The sequence below is a fragment of the Neofelis nebulosa genome, chromosome X (assembly GCF_028018385.1).
Source record: "Neofelis nebulosa isolate mNeoNeb1 chromosome X, mNeoNeb1.pri, whole genome shotgun sequence".
NCBI classification, from domain to species: domain Eukaryota; kingdom Metazoa; phylum Chordata; class Mammalia; order Carnivora; family Felidae; genus Neofelis; species Neofelis nebulosa.
The window spans coordinates 102,252,220-102,272,574 of record NC_080800.1 but is presented as its reverse complement, the minus strand read 5'-3'; the positions used below and the strand labels follow the sequence as shown (position 1 = coordinate 102,272,574).

Below are 20,355 nucleotides of genomic sequence, written 5' to 3'. Positions count from 1 at the left end.
ACAGTCAGAGTCCCCTCTGGCAATAACTCTCCCCTCAGGCTCCGCAAAGGGTGTAACTGTTCAAAATCTGTGCCCCAAATGCCAAGCAGACTGTCCCACTGTCATCTCTTAGACATAAAGTGACAGTGTGATGGGCGTTTCCATTTATATGTCTCTGCTTGTTGCTATCTCAGACTGAGTAAGTACATTTTAAAAGCAGAGTCTCATAAGGAAACTATACCTGAGAGCAAAAGGATTATAGAAAGGCTGAGATTAGCATTTAAATACCTAGTAGTCAGAGTGTGATAGGTAAGAAGCTGTAAGCGCCCTCTGTCTCCAGATCTCAGTCCAACCTGCCTGCCACTTTGCCTATAGTTCCCACCAATGGTATCAGAGCTTTGGGTTAAGCTGTTGACTCTAAAAGTCCCTGTTAAATGCAAATATGTTATGTGGGATGTGGAACTAATTACCCCCATTATCATCCATTTGCACAAGTTAATTGACAACTTTCCCTAGAGAACCAGGAAAACTCTAGGTCAAGGGACCAAAGTGATGTATAAAAAGCAGAAGGAAGGTTGGGAGTGGAAGACAGAGCCCTCTCAAAGTAAGAAGAGATTAGACATGCAGATTGGGAGAGGCCAAAGTAGCAGAATAGAAGAAAAAGGCAATTCTAAAGGAAAAATGAATATGAATGAGTATCTACTATGTGCCAGGCATTTTCATAAATGTTGATCTATTTCATCCTCACAACAACTTTATGAGAGAGGAGGCATTATTATCCTCCCCAGTTGGCAGATGAGAAAACTTACCCAAATTAACACAGCTAACAAGGGTCAAGCCCAAACTTTGAGCTCAAGTAATCTGGCTCTTACTTTCTATGATTAGCCACCTTCAACCTAGATTATGTAATAGGTGCTCAGTAAGGTTTTGAAAGAGAACGAACGTTTCATTTATAGTTCAGCTACTGACAAGCAAAATAGGTAAGCACTGAACTTCTTAGAAGATTCTTGAGACACATTAAAGGTCTCAAGAACTTTATTTGGACAACTTTGGAAAATGAACAGAGAGTTCCCTCTGATTCCCTTCAAGGCAAGAATTTGTAGATTTATGGATACCATAAGGCAGAGATAAGCATTTCACATAGCCTTCCAAAGTCTTCCATCTGTGCTTAGGACTGGTCTGACTTAAAGAGATTGAGAAGTCTCCAAACAAATACATTTTCTCCCTTGGGTCTTTTATACTGTCATATGACTTGATAACCTGTTCTTTTTTTTAATGTTTATGTATTTTGAGAGAGCACTTGAAGGGGAGGGTCACAGAGAGAGAGGGAGAGGGAGAATCCCAAGCAGGTTCCATGCTGTCAGCACAGAGCCTGACGTGGGGCTCCATCTCACGAACCGTGAGATCGTGACCTGAGCCAAAATCAAGGGTCAGATGCTTAACCAACTGAGCCACCCAGGCACCCCTTGATGACTTGTTTTTAATGACCCATGCCAGTGGAGATCATTTGTGATAGGGGAAATCTCAAAGAATTATTCAGGGAACGTGCTGTTTGGCATTGGAATGATTTAGATGGAATTTTGGCCACAGATCCACCTTCCACTTCCATGGCAGTTAATGAGCCAATCAGACAGTGTTTACTGTATGTGCCAGCTAGGTGGTAAGAAGAAAAATCAGTCCGGGTTCTCCAGAGAAAAAGGACCTGTGTGTGTGTGTGTGTGTGTGTGTGTGTGTGTGTGTATACATATATACATATAAATATATACATCAGAGAGAGAGATTTCAAGGAATTGGCTTATGTGATTGTGGGCATAGGCGAGTTCGAACCTGTAGGGTAGGCTGGTAGGCTGAAATCTCTTGGGAAGGAGTTGACGCTATCTCTGCAGTCTTGAAACAACTCCTTCTTCCTCAGAGAAACTTCAGTTTTGCTCTAAACGTCTTTCAACTAATTGGATGAGGCCCTCCCATATTATCAAGGGTAATATCTTTTACATAATGTCAACCAAGTGTAGCTATTAACCACATCTACAAAGTACCTCAACAGCAACACCTAGATTAGTGTCTGATTAGGTGGGTACTGTTGCCCAACTTGACGTATAAAACTAAACCATCACAGGAAGCCTAGGGGAAGTCCCCAGAAGAACTTAAAAATCAGCATCTGCTGGTGCACCTGGGTGGCTCAGTTGGTTAAGCTTCCGACTTCGGCTAAGGTCATGACCTCGTGGTTCGTGAGATCGAGCCGTGCATCTGGCTCTCTGCTGTCAGCACAGAGCCCACTTCATATCCTCTGACCACACCCCACCCCCACCCCCCCACCCCCCCCCCCCCGTCCCTTCCCGCCCTCTCAAAAGTAAATAAATAAACTTTAAGAAAAATCAGTATCCACATATGGTAATAATCAAAAGCTGGCCTAGAGTTCATTTGAACTGAAAGAGAAAACATCTGTAAATGTAATAAGGCAATGGATCTGAGTTGAGAAGAAAGTTAACATTTGTTGAGTCTCTGCTGTGTGCTTGACCCTTAAGTCTTTACCTTATTCACTTGTTTACAGTAGTAGCTGGGTGATAGATCATATCAGCCCCATTTTACTAATGAAGAAAGAGAAATCCATGGAGGTTAAATAACTAGTCCATACACACAAAGTTAACATGGCAGAGCTGGGATTCAGACCCAGGTGTGTATGAAGCCAAAACCTCATTATTTCTACAAAACAAGAAACCTGCCCTGTCTGCTTAATCTTTCTAGAAGTAAAGAATAATTCCCAGGTACACATGTTTTTGTTTGGATGTTTATTTGTGTGTGTGTGTGTGTGTGTGTGTGTGTGTGTGTGTGTGTTTGCGTTTGTTTTTGTTTTCAAATAAATAACCACTTTAGTTTTAAAGATGCAAGAGCCAAGGTTTGGGCAAAGCAAAGTTGCCCAAGGACATGGAGGTAAATCAACATAGAATGTGAACTAGAGGAAAGGTCTCTTGACCACTAGTGTGGGATTTTCCCCACTGTACTTGCCTTAAACTGCTTCTGTATTATGAATTCAGCCTCTCTGTCTTAAATCATAAGCCATTTTGGTTTTCCTTTTTTAGTTCAAACCTAGATTATTTTCTATAGCTATTGTAGTTCTTCAAATCCTCTTTTTGGAAACTGCCTCAGTATTACAGCTACTCGACTGAAATAGTAACAATACAAAATACAGTATTAGCCATCCTTTGTTACTGTCCATTTATCTTTATCTGGAAGATTTCTGCAACAAGACATGATTGGCAATGCTATAATAAATATAATAAATGTCATATGAAGGGAGTAGTAAGCTATCCATAATTAAGTCTGAGTCCCTATCAGGGCATTCTATCATTGAAAAAATGTCTTACAGAAAGATCTTTTTTAATGCAGGGAATCGCTTACATCTCTCTACTGTGGTTTTAAGTTGCTTTGAATATTAAGGAGCAACTCATTGCCCTTTATCCATTTTTATGAGATAATGGTAATAATTTATCATTAGCTTACTTTTACAGAGTATTTTATGCTTTTCGAATGCTTCCAAGTACATTATCTCAAAGATATCATTATACTTACAAGAGAAGTAAGGTAGGATCATCTAGTGCAGAATGAACTGGAATCTGAGTCTGTTATGCTCCAATGCAAGAGTAATGTCAGATACCACATCAAGTGATGGACAGAATTGGCTTACAGGAGAGGTAGTCTTGCTTTGTCAGAGATATGGAAGGTGTTGTCAGCGGAGATGGATAGGGTCCATTACAGGCTGTCTTGCAAAAGGAAGCCAAGAGGAATTCTAGACAGCACCAGAAATCCTAAATGTAGAGTTCGAGTAGAATCAGGAGCCGAAGTGGGTAGCCAGATGTGGAGGGTTCAGGCATGGTATTGTTCAAGCAAATTTTACTGAACAAGTTTCGTAAATGCCATCTCAAAAGACACCACCAGATTTCTGACACTATGTTTGTGACTCTGAACAAGGTCGTTAACCTTTTGGCTCTTTACTTTTCCTGAGTTACATTATAGGATTTTTTTTCTTGAAGATGAATAATGCATTATATTAAAGATGCTGCTGGATGTTAAATGGTCATCTTTCTGTTATCTCTAGCACAAAGGGGGAGCAGTGATGTAAGACACGGCTTTGCAGAAATCCATGCAGTGATTTTGTCTCAGGTAGTATTAAAATTGGCTTACAAATTTGGGGTGAATATCAACTGGTGATATGGAGTTTTTTCTCAGAAATCTCCTAGATAGTGAAAAGAAGCCATCCATACATTTAGGTAGAGGGAATTTACAAAATAGAAATACGAATGGATGTAGTTGAGTCCCAAAGGAAGGAAAGTGCACTAAAATTACTTATTATTTTAACTTGAATTTTATTTTGGTTGTTCATTTGATTGAAACTGTCATATATTTTTCCTTCTCAGCTTTGACCTCGTAGCCGTTGGAGGTATTTCTGTCATCTTAATCTTTGACCGCTCACCTTTCCTGTCTGAGAAGAGGACACTCTGGCTGCCTTGGAATCAGTTTATTGTGGTAGAGAAAGTTATCATGCAGAGAGTTGTATCAGACCCACCATCCTGCGACATCTCCAACTTTATTAGCCCAAACCCTATTGTGCTTCCGTCACCACTCACATCATTTGGAGGGTCCTGTCCAGAGAGGGGAACTATTGTTCCTGAGCTGCAGGTGGGTACATCGGCCTTCGAATGTATAAAATCATAGTATCGTGGGGTGGTCAGCAACATATAATGGCTAGATTCCTTTTCCTGGTACTCTGGCCAGCCCTGTAACGAACTGCCCTCCATTTGTCAAGAGAAGCTTTCGAATGGAATCTCTCTGGCACACATTTGCAGGGTGGTTGGCCAGCACTACAGGGTGCTATCTGTGGCTATAGAACAAAGCAAGGTGAACTAGCTGTCGTGAGAATTAAACCCCAAACCTTGACCTAATGAACACTGTGCTCTAAAGAACAAAGCTAGCTGGATAGCTCAATAGTGACAACGGTATAATCAGTGAGGTAGGACCGTTTGTGGTTCTGAAATTAAAGCTCCTTAAGAAATCTAGTTTTCTTCCATTGTCCAGTTTGTATCCATTGCCATTGTTCTTAATAGTCATGGCAGCTCCTCTTGTTTGGCTGTGTTTGGTAAAGGTAGTTTTCAAACTTGTGGGTTTTGTTTAAAGCTTTGCTTTTGAGTGTTCAAGCTTTATAGCCCAGAGGGAGACATATTCTTGTACCTTTATATTTTATAGTACCTGATAATTTTTCTTTATTGAGTATTCCATGTTTTCATCTCGATAGTAAGCCATTCAAACATCTCTAGTATAGTTTTCTCATCACATTGTAGAAACATTATAATGATAGTTAAATCCAGAAGCCCCCAAAATGGACCCATAAGTCATACAGATCCAGAATTCAAGAAGTATACTCAAGAGGAAGTAAATGGACATTCCAAAGTTGACTTGGTTTTTCTTCCATCACAATATTCCCAGCAGCTATTAGCAGTGCCCAGAGGATACCACTTGTGAAAAGCTCCTAGAAAATACTGCTGTACAGGAAAAGGTGTCCAGTGAGTTGTCCCTCCTGTCTTTTCCATCCTTTTGCTTTCCAGGAAGCAAAAACAACACCATATTCTTTTTTTTTCTAATTTTTTTAAGTTCATTTATTTTCAGAGAGACAGAGAGTACAAGCAGGGGAGGGGCAGAGAAAGAGGGAGACAGAGGATCCGAAGCAGGCTCTGTGCTGACAGCAGAGAGCACGACGTGGGGCTTGAACTCACGAACCACGAGATCATGACCTGAGGTGAATTCAGACACTTGACCGACCAAACCACCCAGGCGCCCCAACAAGACTCTATTCAATGAGTGCATTGGACTGGTACACCAATTTCTGTATACTTGTCATTAGGAAGCGTGGGTCTCTTTCAGCACCAAAGTTTTTAGATTGATCTACGATTGCACATTTCCATAGGGAAATGAAATGCTAAAGTGGTAAGCGTCACCCTAGCCTTCACTATTGTACTTCTGCCACCATCTAAGAAGTCAGAGCCATTAGACCGCTCTGGTATCAAATAGCTAATGTAGAGGAAGAAAAATCAGGCCAAGAATAGACAAAAGGGGTTTGTGTTCTCAGAAGAAGAATGAGCAGAAATCCTGGACAATGTGAGATACCGTGTGTTTAACAACCAGGTCTACTATGTGCACTGGTTTAGAAAAGGAAAAAGGGACAAGGTTCTGAGCTAAACGTGAATGAGGGCACAGAAATATCTACACAATTCTTGTCACCTTAAGTGTATCGAATAGGCTCTTTCTTCAACTGGGTTTTGAAAGTTGAAAGTCATAGAACACCAGATTGAGTTTTAGTGACCACTTTTGGTTGTTTAACTCCATCTGTGCTGATAAACAAATAAGTAATAGCAATTAATGAAAGAAGCCAAGTGCTATTTTCATTCTGGGACCAATGTTTAGTATAAAATTTGCACAGGAGTAATGGGAGTTATTTGCTTCTCAGTCATAGGTGCCAACTTTGAAAAACTTGTTCCCAGCTCTTGGTATATCCAAGCACAGAGAAATATGTAAGCGAAATATGATTAAAAATTTGGCCCTCAAGGTCATTCCAAAGGTCCAAAGAAGACAAGTTTGATGGCATCAGTAAAGATTAATTCTGGGGAAACCATAATCTCTGTCATAAAATATCACTTTGCTGAGCCTGTTTCTGGAGTCCTTCCTCCTAGAGAGCCTGGCCTGAATAAGGATTACAGCAGTGGTTTTGTGATATATGACTTAACACACCAAACAAGATTTTGTGTGTGTGTGTATATAAGAAAAAGACCCCTTAATGGAGCCCACAGCACTGAAATGCTTGACATTCAGCAGTGTGATCTTTTCCAACTCCTTCTAAGCAATTTTTGGAACACTGTGGAAAAACCAAAATTGTTCTTATCACAGTCGTTCCTGGCAGGGAAAAAAAGGAGAGCAGTCGTCAGGGTTGCTTGGATGTCTTGTCCCCATGCAGACTCAGTGCAAAATTCGAAACCCGTGGTCACACGGCCTCACAGATTCTTGCCTTGACATCCACAGATCCCTTTAAACTCTCTCCTTTGGTGTGTTTCCAAGAGAAGAAATCATCCTTGTCTACCTGTGACCAGTGACAGGAGCCAATCTGCCTTTTTTTCTCTCAGGTGGTGCAAGAGGAGATCCCCATTCCTTCCAGCTTTGTGAGGCTGAGTTACCTGAGCAGCCGCACCCCCGGCTATAAAACCCTGCTTCGGATCCTTCTGACACATTCAACCATTCCCGTGGGAATGATAAAAGTCCATCTCACGGTAGCCGTGGAAGGGCGACTCACACAGAAGTGGTTTCCTGCCGCAGTTAATCTCATCTACACGTTTGCCTGGAACAAGACCGACATCTACGGACAGAAGGTTTGGGGCCTGGCAGAGGCTTTGGGTATGTTGAACTAATTCCGTATGAATAGCAGCATTGTGTTGCACAACACTGTAAATACTAGTTGCGTATTAATTTACATGTGGAATAATTATATATGGACAAATGACGACTGTCTTTTATTTAAAGGATCTAAAGCATTTTTTTCACTCAAACCCTCTCTTTGGGCCTATTTAGAGTTCCCTTTTGACACATTTTTGCTTCAAAACTAGTTCAGTTCTCCTTTCCTGATGGCTTATGTACCCGTGGAATCACACACTATCTGACTTGTAACTGTCTCCAGAGCTGAATATTGCCTTCTAACTGTGACCTTTGGTGTGGCGTTCTTTAGGCCATGTTTTTGGATTTGACATTTAGACTGTCATTTCCACTTAGAAACTACAAAATTTTAACTTCTAGGCATCTCCGCTTATTGTCTCTTATGTCTAAGATAGTTAGACTCCATTAACTTGTTACTTCAGTAGGTTACATTTAAAAAAAAATCATCTTACCTTCCTAGTCCTTTTGATTTTCTATTTCAGGGCTTTAAAACCTAGAATTTTGGAGGGACTTTAAGAGGTCCTCTAAGCCTATGGTTTTCAGCTACTTAATTCTTGGACAAACGACATTTTTTTTTAATGCTTATTTATTTATGAGAAAGAGAGAGAGAGAGAGAGAACATGAGCAGTGGAGGGGCAGAGAGAGAGAGGGAGACACAGAACGTGAAGCAGGCTCTAGGCTCTGAACTGTCAGCACAGAGCCTGACACAGGGCTCAAACTCACGAACTGTGAGATCATGACCTGAGCTGAAGTCAGACGCTTAACCAACTGAGCCACCCAGGCACCCGTCGGATGAACAACATTTGAAAAAATTAGACTGAAACAGATTTGCCAACTTCTGATTTTGCCAAGTAAGAGTATTTTTTTTTATTTTTTTTTAACATTTATTTATTTTTGAGACAGAGAGAGACAGAGCATGAACGGGGGAGGGGCAGAGAGAGAGGGAGACACAGAATCGGAAGCAGGCTCTAGGCTCTGAGCCATCAGCCCAGAGCCCGACGCGGGGCTCGAACTCACGGACTGCGAGATTGTGACCTGAGCCGAAGTTGGACGCTCAACCGACTGAGTCACCCAGGCGCCCCAAGAATATTTTTAAAAAGAAAGAAAAGAAGCCACTACAATCTACCTACCACTACCATAATTTCATAAAGGAGAGGGATATCTTAACATCAAGAAAGGGAATATTCTATCTTTAAAAATGACAGTTAGCAGTCTAATACTGATGCTCGGGATGAGAGAGAGAGATAGACAGCAATGTCTTTATTTTTCACTCTGAGGAAGACAGTGAAAACTTCCTAAAGGAACCTGACACAGGTCTGTGGAGTCACAGTCTGGAGCCATTGATTCTTGTGTCTTCAGGCAATATCTCATGGAAACCACCCTTGGACAGATGAGAAGACTATTTTTAAAGTTCTCCAGAGGAGATATTTTCATATCCTCCCTTGGAAGGGTCTATCATAGAACCACTCCCATACATCTTTTAGACTATAGTGTATCAATTTCCTCCCTTTCTTTCCAGAGGAAAACTAATAGCGGGGGTGAGGGGAATCCTTGCCCAAGAGACCCTCATATACTGAAATAATTAACTCCCCTCTGTTGGACCGTATTAGAATGCAAGAAACATAGAGTGGTTCAGATTTCCTCAGCGGGCAGTTCCTGTAAAGACGTGGGAAAGTAAGAAAGAACAAGAAAAAGCACTAGCAAACTGCAGCCTTGCTGAAGATACATCATAGTTCTAGAAAGCCAGCATCTGTTTTGTCAAACAGCTCCAGTTGTCCCTCTCTGTAGCAAGAGGCCACTGCCTCCCTCCTTGGTGACTCAGCTATACTGATGCCTGAGCTCATCACTTCTCCTGCCATATTAACTACCCTCCCTTTCTTTCAGCTCTTCAAACTCCACAGTCTACTGACTTGCTCTGTATCTTGCATTCAGACTCCTCTTACAAACAATATCAGATCGTGTCGGCCAGTCACCATACAACACCCTAAGCAAACCTCTACCGTTAGGCTAACTACCATCACGATTGCTGGCCAGCTATGGAGTCCTGCTTAATTCTTATTTCAGTGAGTGTAGTGATTAAGAGAACAAGTCTGGAGCCAGACTCCTTCCCTGGGTTCAAGTCATCAGTTCTCTACTTACTAGCTATGAAACATTGGGTCCATTAGTTAATCTCCAGGTGCCAGAGTTTCTCCATCTATCAAATGAGTATCATAAGGTGACTGCTACTCACAGGTTATAATAATATGAGGATTAAATGAGATAAGTAATGTAAAATGCTTCACACATGGTAAGCACTCAACAAATATTCTGCTCTGATATTGGCTTTTCAGTTCTGCTGTGGCCGGGGTATTGGGATCGCAAGGTATAAAGCACGGGGCCGACGCAGGTACTTGTTGTCTCGGCTTCTCTAAGTAGGGAACTGGGTATATAGCAGGCAAGCACTCAGTTACTCTCCAGTTTCCCTCCTTGCCACACACACACACACGCACACAATCTCTTCCCTGCCCTTCTCTGTGCTATGAGAAGCTGGCTTCTATGGACCGCATTGCCTGGGCTCCTTTGCTCTCTGGCTTCCCATTTGGTCAATAGGTGGTACCATCTGGAGACCGCAGAATGGAAGAAGGAGGTCAGGGTACTTACCCTTCTCCCTGCCTCATTGCAATTCTGGCAGCAACTAGAAGATGGCAGCTCCTATCCAGTTGCCCCTCCTCCACATCCCCAAGCCCTCTGGTCTTCCGTATCGCCATTCCCTCCCTTTGCCCCTGCAAACCCAGAAGCCTTCTCAGTGTTGTCAGTCCCTGAGTGGATCAGCATCCCTGATGGATTCCCTTAACCCAGCTCCTCGTTGTGCAGCTGTAAATAGTGCCTTCGTCTGACTCTCTGCGCAAACACTTGAGTGTGATATGTGATTCCTGCTGGGACCTTGACCAGTGCATACTTGAACCTCATGTTCTCTCGAGGATACTATCCTAAAGCCTTGACCAGTGCATACTTGAACCTCATGTTCTCTCGAGGATACTATCCTAAAGCCTTTGCTTCTCTAGAATAACCCAAAATTCCTCTAACTTTTCTCCATAGGGCTTTGTTTTCCCATTCCTTATTACCTTCCACAGAACCCCTGCTAGGTCATTGACTTTTTTGTTTGTTTTTACTTTCTTCTTAAGTTGTGATACCTAGCAATTTACCCAGTACACTCACTCATGAAGAGCTGACCAGGACAATATATAGCAGTCATTTCTTGCCAGGGTTCACATAAATGCAGTTCAACCTTACTTTTTAATTTTCTCTCTCTTTTTTTTAAAGTTTATTTATTTACTTTGAGAGAGTGAGAGCACATGCACGCATGAGTGGGGGAGGAGCAGAGAGAAAGAATCCCAAGCAGTCTCTGCACTGTCAGCAATACGGGGCTCGAAGTCAGGAACTGTGAGATCATGACCTGAGCCAAAATCAAGAGCTGGACACTTAACCGACTGCGCCACCCAGGCGCCCCTAAACTTACTCTTTTAAATAACGGTTTTATTAAGATGTAATTCGCGTACCACAAACTTCACCCACGTGAAGTATACATTTGAGTGACTTTTAGTATTTTCGCAGTGTTGCACAACGATTACCAATGTCTAATTCCAGAACATTTTCATCATCAGCCCCACAAAGTAGCACCCCACACAAACTAGCAGTCACTCTCCCTTCTAGGCCCTGGCAACTACCAATCTCCTTTCTGTCTATGTATCTACCTCTTTTGAACATTTCAAACAAACGCAATCATACGATATGTAGTCTTTCACATCTGGCTTCTTTCTCTTGGCATAATGTTTCCAAAGCTCATTCACGTCCAAGCCTGTGAGTACTTCATTCTTTGCTACGACTAATATTCCATTGCATGGCTACACCACATCTTGTGCTGCTATGCACATTCAAATATAAGTATTTGTTTGAATATCTGTTTTCATTTCTTTGGGGAATATACCTAGGGGTAAGACTGTTGAATCATACGGTAATTCCGTGTTTGACTTGTTGAGAAACCACCAAACTGTGTTCTACGGTATCTGCACCATTTTATCAACCTTACTTTATGCATAAAATGTGTTACTTCTCGTTCTTTTAAATACCTCCAGTGCTAAAGATTCTAAAATTTTCTTCCTTGTTGGAGTTAAGCAGTCTTAATGACTTAGCTTCTGGTATGCCCATGGATTATTGAATAAACAACTAAAACACAAAGAAAAGCAGAGACTTTCTAGTATACACAGCAGTGATGAAGATCCCATTCCTACTGTTTGCCAACAGGTGTTGGTTTACTTTCTATTTCTGCAATCCTGTTCCTGGTCAAAGCTTCCTGAAGCATTGTGGCTATAAAATGGCCTTAATTAAAATGCTCAAATAGATGTTGTTGGTTCATTTTTAAGGCTAATAAAAGTAATAAAAGCAAGAGAAAATTGATCGACTCAGAAATATCCAAAGAGAGAGGAAAAAAGTGTTCCTCGTGGTATTTTATGTGCACTTAAAGAGCATATTTTTTAGAAAGAAAACTGGCAAAGATCTCAAGAGAAATGGTCAAAATAATTTCAAGTGTAGGGCGTAAGATGGACTATGGATTATTTACCTTGTAGGAAATGCCCCTGATAATGGTTAAGGGGATTTTATTTCCTACCTAGTATCCATTTCCATGTCCATGGAGACTAAGAGAATTTCTTGACAGTGGTAAAAACATTAGAGCAGATGGTAGAATGAAGTTTGAGAAATTTGATTCTCTGCAGATAGATTGTGAGCACCTTAAGAACACAACAGACAGGGGCGCCTGGGTGGCTCAGTCGGTTAAGCGTCCGACTTCAGCTCAGGTCACGATCTCGCGGTCTGTGGGTTCATGCCCCGCGTCGGGCTCTGTGCTGACTGACGGCTCAGAGCCTGGAGCCTGCTTCCGATTCTGTGTCTCCCTCTCTCTCTGCCCCTCCCCGTTCATGCTCTGTCTCTCTCTGTCTCAAAAATTAATTAAAAAAAAAAAAAAACGTTAAAAAAAAAAAAAAAAAAAAAAGAACACAACAGACAATAAACAGTTCAGGTCATATATGAATGGAGACAAAGTGATCAAGTATGTGACCACTGAGCTCATACCTTAATAGAGATGACTGAATCTAAACAAACAACGAAGAAAACGTTTAGTTGTACTCCTGCCCAAGTTTTATAATCGCTTAACTAACGTGAGAAGAAATGGACTAAATTTTGCACCGGATACTAACTGGCTAATATGGTTAATATGACACTTCTCGGATTTGCTTTGGATTTAGAGATCCTAGTCCAGTCTTTTGGTAGGCAGAATAATGACCACCACCCCCAAAGATGTTCAGCCCTGGAGTCTGTGAATATATTCTGTTACATGGCAAAAGAGAATTCAGGTTACAAATGGAATTAAGGTTGCTTATCAGCTGACCTTGAGATGAGATGATTATCCTGGATTATCCAGGTGAGCCCAGTGGCATCACAAGTGTCCTTAAAAGTGGAAGATGGTGGGGCGCCTGGGTGGCTCAGTCAGTTGAGCGTCTGACGTTGGCTCAGGTCATGATCTCGCGGTTTGTGAGTTCAAGCCCCACATCGGGCTCACTGCTATCAGCACAGAGCCTACTTCAAATCCTCTGACTCTCTCTCTCTCTCTGCCCCTCCCCCACTAATGTTCTCTCTCTCTCGCTCTCACTCTCTTGCTCTCTTGCTCTGTCTCTCAAAAATAAAAAAAAAATTCAAAAGTGGAAGATGGAGTCAGAAGGGGAGGTCAGAGTTAGGGGAAGGTATAACCATAGAAGAAAGGCACAGCAGGATGAAATATTGCTGGCTTTGAAGATGGAGAAAGGGAGTCAAGAAACAAAGAATATTGGTGGCCTCTAGAAGCTAGAAGAGGCAAGGTGATGGATTCTGCCTTAGAGCCTCCAGAATGAATGAAGACTTCAGACACCCTGATTTTAGCTCAGTGAGAACCATTTCAGACATCTTACCTTCTTAACTGTGAGATAAGAAATTTGTCTTGTTTGAAGCCTTTAAGCTTATGCTAATTGGTTACACTAGTAATAGGAAACAAACCTTGACCAATATTCATACAGTCCCGGTTCTAGCAAGGATTTTGGTTAAAACTGTGGCTAGAAGATTCTCCCACCCTTCTTTCTCTTCATGCCAGTTCAATATGAACTTCTGTTCCCTCCCTCCCCCCATTTCTGGGTGATGGAGAAAGAGGAGATCAGCTTTAAACAGGCCGAATTTGAAGGGATGCTCAGTATCTACATTGAAATGCCCGCCTAGTTTGAAATGTGGGACTCTTGTTTCCCACATAGCTCAGCTGCAGGGAATCGGTGTCATCTCTCAGGGCCAGAGTGTCTCAAAAGAAGAACAGAGGGTTGAGGGACAGCCACAGTGAGAACAGGAGTGCTTGAGACCCTAGAGCATCCCACCATTTTTTGCAATTAAACCCATTTTGCAAGCAGTGGGGATAATACCAGAGTGAATAAATTACCAGCAGAGATTGTGTGAACTACTTCCTTGGCGAAGTATCAATGGCAACTGATAAGATTGATTAATCCCAGTACAATATTGATCAAGTCGAAGAAGAGTAAAATCACCCCCAGGGTTGCAGTACAAAAACCAGAATCACTAGTTCATCCGGCTTAAAGATTTTGTTGTCTGATCCACAGACAAGACTCCCCTGCTAAAAAAACTCCATCTGTGCATTTGAAATAATTTGGCCCTAGTACTTGATTCTCTAGCTCTAAATAAGGTATGATGTCTGGAAATCATCGTATATTATTTAGTTTCTTTCCCAACTCTGCTGCTCGCAAAACAATGAAAAAAAATCATTGTTGTTAAGTTCACAGTGCTGTTAAAATTCTAGAGATGGCTTATTTAATTTGACAAACTGGCTTGTTCAGGGGCCCTGATCTGCATCCATTATATGAATTTTGTCAAAATAATTCCCTATGTCTGCCTGGGTCCGCATACATTATCAATATGTAATAATGCATTCTGCGTGGTCTTCATTTTAATTAAATTAAATTGTAGCGGTTTGGAGTCCTGGAAGTTCAGGAAATCAGCCATCGCCTTTAGTAGCACTGCTATAAACAATTCCATTTTTTTTTTCAAGGCTATTGGCAACAACAATTGCATAATTATTTAGTACAGTAGTTTGCCAAGAAAGAGTGGCGTTTCAGGGAGAACTAGACTTCCTAAAGGTTCACGGTGCACAGGAGTCCATCTAAATTGTGTTCGAGACAAACAAGGGAACATTAATAGTAATAGGTGCTAAGCTATGGTTGCTTTGTGCACACAAAACATCCCTGAGAACGATGCTTTAGTGTTCATAAATTTCCTTTCAGTAAAACCTACAGCCACAAAAATAGCATCCACTGAATATTTTAATAATAAATGGGTAGTGCTTTACAATTTGCGAAGTACTTTCACATACGTTATCTCATTTTAATCCTTATAACATTCCTGCCTGGTCGTCATGGCGCGACGAATATGATCTTCGTTTTACAGAGGGGGAAACTGAGGTTGGAAAAGAGGAAGTGACTTGCCTAGAGTCCTCCACAGAGTGGGGACTCAAACTCAGATCTCCCGGTCCGGAGTTCTGCATGCCTTTCACTGCTGCCTCTCTTCACTAAATTGACCAACCCACCTTGCCGAGTACCCAATTCAACGCCCCAGTGGCTTTCTGTCAAAGAAGCTAGCAGAGATAATAATCTTTCATCATCTCTCTCCACTCATGAATTCATAATCGTTAACTGAGAGCAGGGCTGTTTTATCCATTCAGCTTTAGAGGCGTAGCACCAAGGATATGAGTTTTTCAAGGGCCTGCAAAAAATGTTTGCAACCTGAAAAATAAGTATATTGGCACCAAAATATGAAAAGAAAGCCAGAAAATCAGCATTAATAAATGTTTAAATAAATGTCTACAAAATGAAACATTGTGTCAGCTTGTCAACTGCTTCTCAGTTTTCACACTTTCATATGAAATATTTTAATGCTGGGAATGCGTTGCCGGTTGTATCCATTTTAATATGGCTGATAAGATGTGAGATAGGACCTCCAAAAGTAAGAGTGCCCGGAGCCTACCGGGGTTTTTTAATGACCAGATACCCTGGTAACCAAGTGCTCTGTGCCCATTTCAAACTGTTGGCCACACCCATTAGTAAGATTGTGAAATCCATTTGGTGAGTCAACCAGTATTTTTTAATGGACTATAATAGAACAAAAGTGAGCAGAATAGAGAATATCAGAATGTAAAGCTCTCAGTAGAGTATTATCTTGGAAGACTTGGTTTCGATTATACGTATGTGTATGTCTATGTGTGTATCTCCCCGTGTGTATGCTGGGTCACAGTTTAATGACTTTCAGGCATAAGAATTTGAAAGCTATTGGTAAGAGGACATAGTCAAGAGACAGAAAAATTAAATGATTTTCCAAACCATCTGTCCTGTTTTCCAAGTCAGGCTTTATGATTATTCTTGCCTCCTACCCCCCTCTACCAACCCATATCAGAGCATTTACGGAGATATCTCTCCAAGATTGTGTGACCGTATAATTTATCATTGAAACCGAGATACTTCTGAGAGTAAAAGGGAATGCTGTTCATTATTACATCAAGACCACAACATAACTGGGTGCTGTTTTTGGCCAACCAGAATACGTGGTACTTCTCCTTCAAGGCTGCTCCCTGGCCTCCCTGAAAACCTTATCTCTTTCATTCAGAGCAAATAAAACGCTATTTATTTAGCACTTCTGAATTGTGGGTCTCTCCCTTAATAGCTGTGATCTAGCATAGCAGGAAAGAGCACTTGCTTATGAGTCCCTGGGTTTGGCTCTGGTTCTGCCATTTACTAGCCAGATGACCTTGAACTAGTCACTCTACCTCTCTGACTCTATCATCTCATCTATCAAATGGGAGTAAATATATCTGCCTCAGAGGTTTTTGTGAGTCTTCAAATTAGGTAATTTACACAAAAATGTATTTAACTGTTGCGTGCTCTGCAAATGTAAGTTGATATTATTTTTGTGATGGTTATTAAGGAGGCCACGGATGAAAGTTCCCAAAGGTACGGAGCCCTTCAGGGTTTGGCCTCTTTCACATGACAGATTATCCTGCCCTGCATAATATCCACTGTGTCTGCAGTGCTTAGCAGATCACCTGCCTGGCACATAGAGCAAGCAGCTCAGTGAAGCTTTGCTGAGTCATTAAGTAACAGCCCCCTGCTTTCTAGTACAATATTGTATCCCTTTTAATCAATCATGTTGTTTTAAAAGATAACCAGTCCATTTTCAAGGTGAATCTATTTCCTAAAACCTCTCCAAAGAAAAATGCCTAAGTACTGCTAAAGGATAGTAATCTTTTGTTTTATTTTGCACTGGGAGGGGGAAGGGGGTGGTTGTTCATTTGTTTTTGATGCGCTACAGAGAAACCAACCCTCCAGCCACCCTGGCCTTTTTTAAATCTCCCCAAAGATACCAAGCCTCAAGGCCTTGCACACGTACTGCTGTCTCTCTAGAATGTTCTTCCCTGTATTTCATAAGAGAAACCCCTTCTGCATAAAGAGGCTTTTCCTTGCTTCTTCATTCTACTTTAAACTGTCTTGTTATGCTCACTATTGATACGCTTCATTTTCCCATCATAACATTTACCACCGTGTGTGTGTGTGTGTGTGTGTGTGTGTCTGTGTGTGTCTGTGTGCGTCTGTGTGTGTTATTCTTGTTTTATATTTTTTCCTCCCACTAGAATGTGAGCTCCACATGGGAGGGACCAGGGGCAGGAGGAAGTGCTGTCTTATTCAGTCTTCTTCATCCTCATACCCTGAGTTCCTGACAACGAGAGGTACCCTTTAAATATTGCATATTTGTTGAATGACTGAACAAACGAATGAACAAGGACAGAGACTAAAGCAGACCCCTTAGCCTGTATAATGGGATGACGTGCCTGCCCAGGGAGAGGAGAGCAGTGCCCGGGCGCACAAAGGCACTCGCAGATGTGGGTGTGAGCCTCTACGTCATCCTGCCTTGGAGGCACCGAGGTCATCCGGGTTCCAGGTTCACTTGTATACAGCTAGGCTCGAACAAAGCAGCCAGGAAAAAAAAATCTCCAAATATTAGATTTCAGTGGACAGGACCTCTTGGCAAAAGTGTTGTGTGACGGCCTCACTGCTGGATGCTTTTTACTTTTCCTCCTGTATTCATCCAAATACCTCACTTTTATTTTTTTATTTTTATTTTTTTAATTTAAATCCAAGTTAGTTAACATGTAGTGTAATAATGATTTCAGTAGTAGAATTTAGTGCTTCATCACTTACATATAACACCCAGTGCTCATCCCAACAACTGTCCTCTCTAGTGCCCATCACCCATTGATTCCATCCCCCCACCCAACACCCCGTCAGCAGCCCTCAGTTTGTTCTGTGTATCTGAGTTTCATATGGTTTGTCTCCCTCTCTGTTTTTATCTTACTTTTGCTTCCCTTCCCCTTCGTTCATCTGTCGTGTTTCTTAAATTCCACATATGAGTGAAATCACATGGTATTCGTCTTTTCCTGACTAATTTCACTTAGCACAATACACTCTAGTTCCATCCACATTGTTGCAAATGGCCAGATTGCATTCGTTTTGATCGCTGAGTGGTATTCCATTGTATTACACCACATCTTCTTTATCCATTCATCGGTTGATAGACATTTGGGTTTTTTCCATACTTTGGCTATTGTTGAAAGTGCTGCTATAAACAGCAGGGTGCATGTGCCTCTTCGAATCAGCATTTTTGTATCCTTTGGATAAATATCTAGTTAGTGCAATTGCTGGGTCGTAGGGTAGTTCTATTTTTATTTTTTTGAGGAACCTCCATATAATTTTCCAGAGTGGCTGCACCAGTTTGCATTCCCACCAGCAGTGCAAAAGGGTTCCCCTTTCTCTGTATCCTCACCAACATCTGTTGTTTCTGAGTTATTCATTTTAGCCATTCTGACAGGTGTGAGGTGGTATCTCATTGTAGTTTTCATTTGTATTTCCCTGATGATGAGTGATGTTGAGCATCTTTTCATGTGTCTATGAGCCATCTGGATGTCTTCTTTGGAACAGTGTCTATTCCTGTCTTCTGCCCATTTCTTCACTGCATTATTTGTTTTTGGGTGTTGAGTTTGATAGGTTCTTTATAGATTTTGGATACTAACCCTTTATCTGATATGTCATTTTCAAATACCTTCTCCCATTCAGTCAGTTGCCTTTTAGTTTTCCTGATTATTTCCTTCCCTGTGCAGAAGATTTTTATCTTGATGAGGCCCCAATACTTCATTTGTGGTTTTGTTTCCCTTGCCTCCGGAGACATCTCTAGTAAGAAGTTGCTCAACTGAGGTCGAAGAGGTTGTTGCCTATTTTCTCCTCTAGGATTTTTTTTTTTTAATTTTTTTTTTCAACGTTTTTTATTTATTTTTGGGACAGAGAGAGACAGAGCATGAACGGGGGAGGGGCAGAGAGAGAGGGAGACACAGAATCGGAAACAGCCTCCAGGCTCTGAGCCATCAGCCCAGAGCCTGACGCGGGGCTCGAACTCATGGACCGCGAGATCGTGACCTGGCTGAAGTCGGACGCTTAACCGACTGCGCCACCCAGGCGCCCCTCCTCTAGGATTTTGATGGTTTCCTGTCTCACATCTGGGTCTTTCATCCATTTTGAGTTTATTTTTGTGTATTCAACTACCTCACTTTTAACACTATCATGTCTAAACCCTATTTTTTTTATAAACTGCTAGGGTATACTGATCCTAAGTATTACCCAAGCAAATCCAGTGATTCATTAAAAAATAATACATTATAACCAAATAGAGTTTCTTTTAGGACCACAGAGAAGGTTCAACAGTAGGAAGTCTATTGCTATAATTCACCACCTTAATAGATTACAAGAGAAAACTATGTGAATATTTCCATAAGTGCTGAAAAAGCAGTTGATAAAAATTCATCACCTGATTCTGACACTCCTAGTGAGCCAGGGAAAATAGATAGATCAACAAAGCATTTCAGGCCACTGGGCAATGTGTCAAACTGAGGAGCTTCTGGGGTCATCTTATCATATGATAAATCACTAGAGGATAGGAAAAGGTAGAAGTTCTAAGAACACATATGTGTTCTCAATAGATAGCACTGTATCTGTATAGTCTTGGTCTATTGTTGCCGTGGCTTTCATTTGGTTCCTTAGGTCTCTTGTCCTTTGTTGTTTTTGTTGTTGTCTTGCATTAATCTACCATTTTAAAAGAATGGGAAATATTTATTGTTGTAGTTAATGATTCCTTTTGGATAAGGAAGTTTTTATCTTGCCATTAGTTACCTTTTAAATGTCATGAAATTCTTTGTAGGATGTTCCCTGAGGTTGTGAGGGAACATGTGAGTTTCTCCCACTATCAGACTACTTTTAATTATGTGTCGCCTTTATAAATGCAGCCATTATGATTTCTGAAGCTGTTGAAAATCATCTGCTTAATCTTGTCATATTTTGTACATCAGTTTCATTGCATAGCATTTTTGCCTTGCCTATTTAATGTCAATCTCCCGTCCCAGCCCTTATAGATGAATGTCGCAGTCACTGAATTGGGTGTCAGGGGCACGGGGGCCCTTAGCCCTCTTGCAGTCCCCACATCATACATATGCTACCGCTTGGAGAAGTAGAATGAGCTTTCAGTTCTTTTTTCCAATGTCTAATGGCTTTGCAGCAAGCTGCAATCGTTCTTTAGACACCAGTATAATAAAGTTTTCTTTATCAGCCAGTCTTAATATTTGCAAGATGACAAACGGTGCAGTCAAAGGTGCAATCCTGTGACCAGAGGACAGAGCCCGCTGCAAAAGTAGCGGTCCCATCTTGACAACCGATGACTCTTGGTTAAGAAACATCCCATTAATAT

At 41.4% G+C, this 20,355-nt stretch overlaps 1 protein-coding gene across 6 annotated transcripts in view; it reads left to right on the top strand.

Moving 5' to 3' along the window:
* TENM1 (teneurin transmembrane protein 1) overlaps positions 1-20,355 on the top strand; it is a 789,989-nt gene that overhangs the window by 641,425 nt on the left and 128,209 nt on the right. For all 6 annotated transcript variants that reach the window (XM_058713217.1, XM_058713216.1, XM_058713215.1 and 3 more), the window contains 2 exons: positions 4,395-4,656; positions 7,149-7,416. In XM_058713217.1, coding sequence (XP_058569200.1) covers positions 4,395-4,656; positions 7,149-7,416 — 530 coding nt within the window. The remainder of the gene's footprint in view (positions 1-4,394; positions 4,657-7,148; positions 7,417-20,355) is intronic.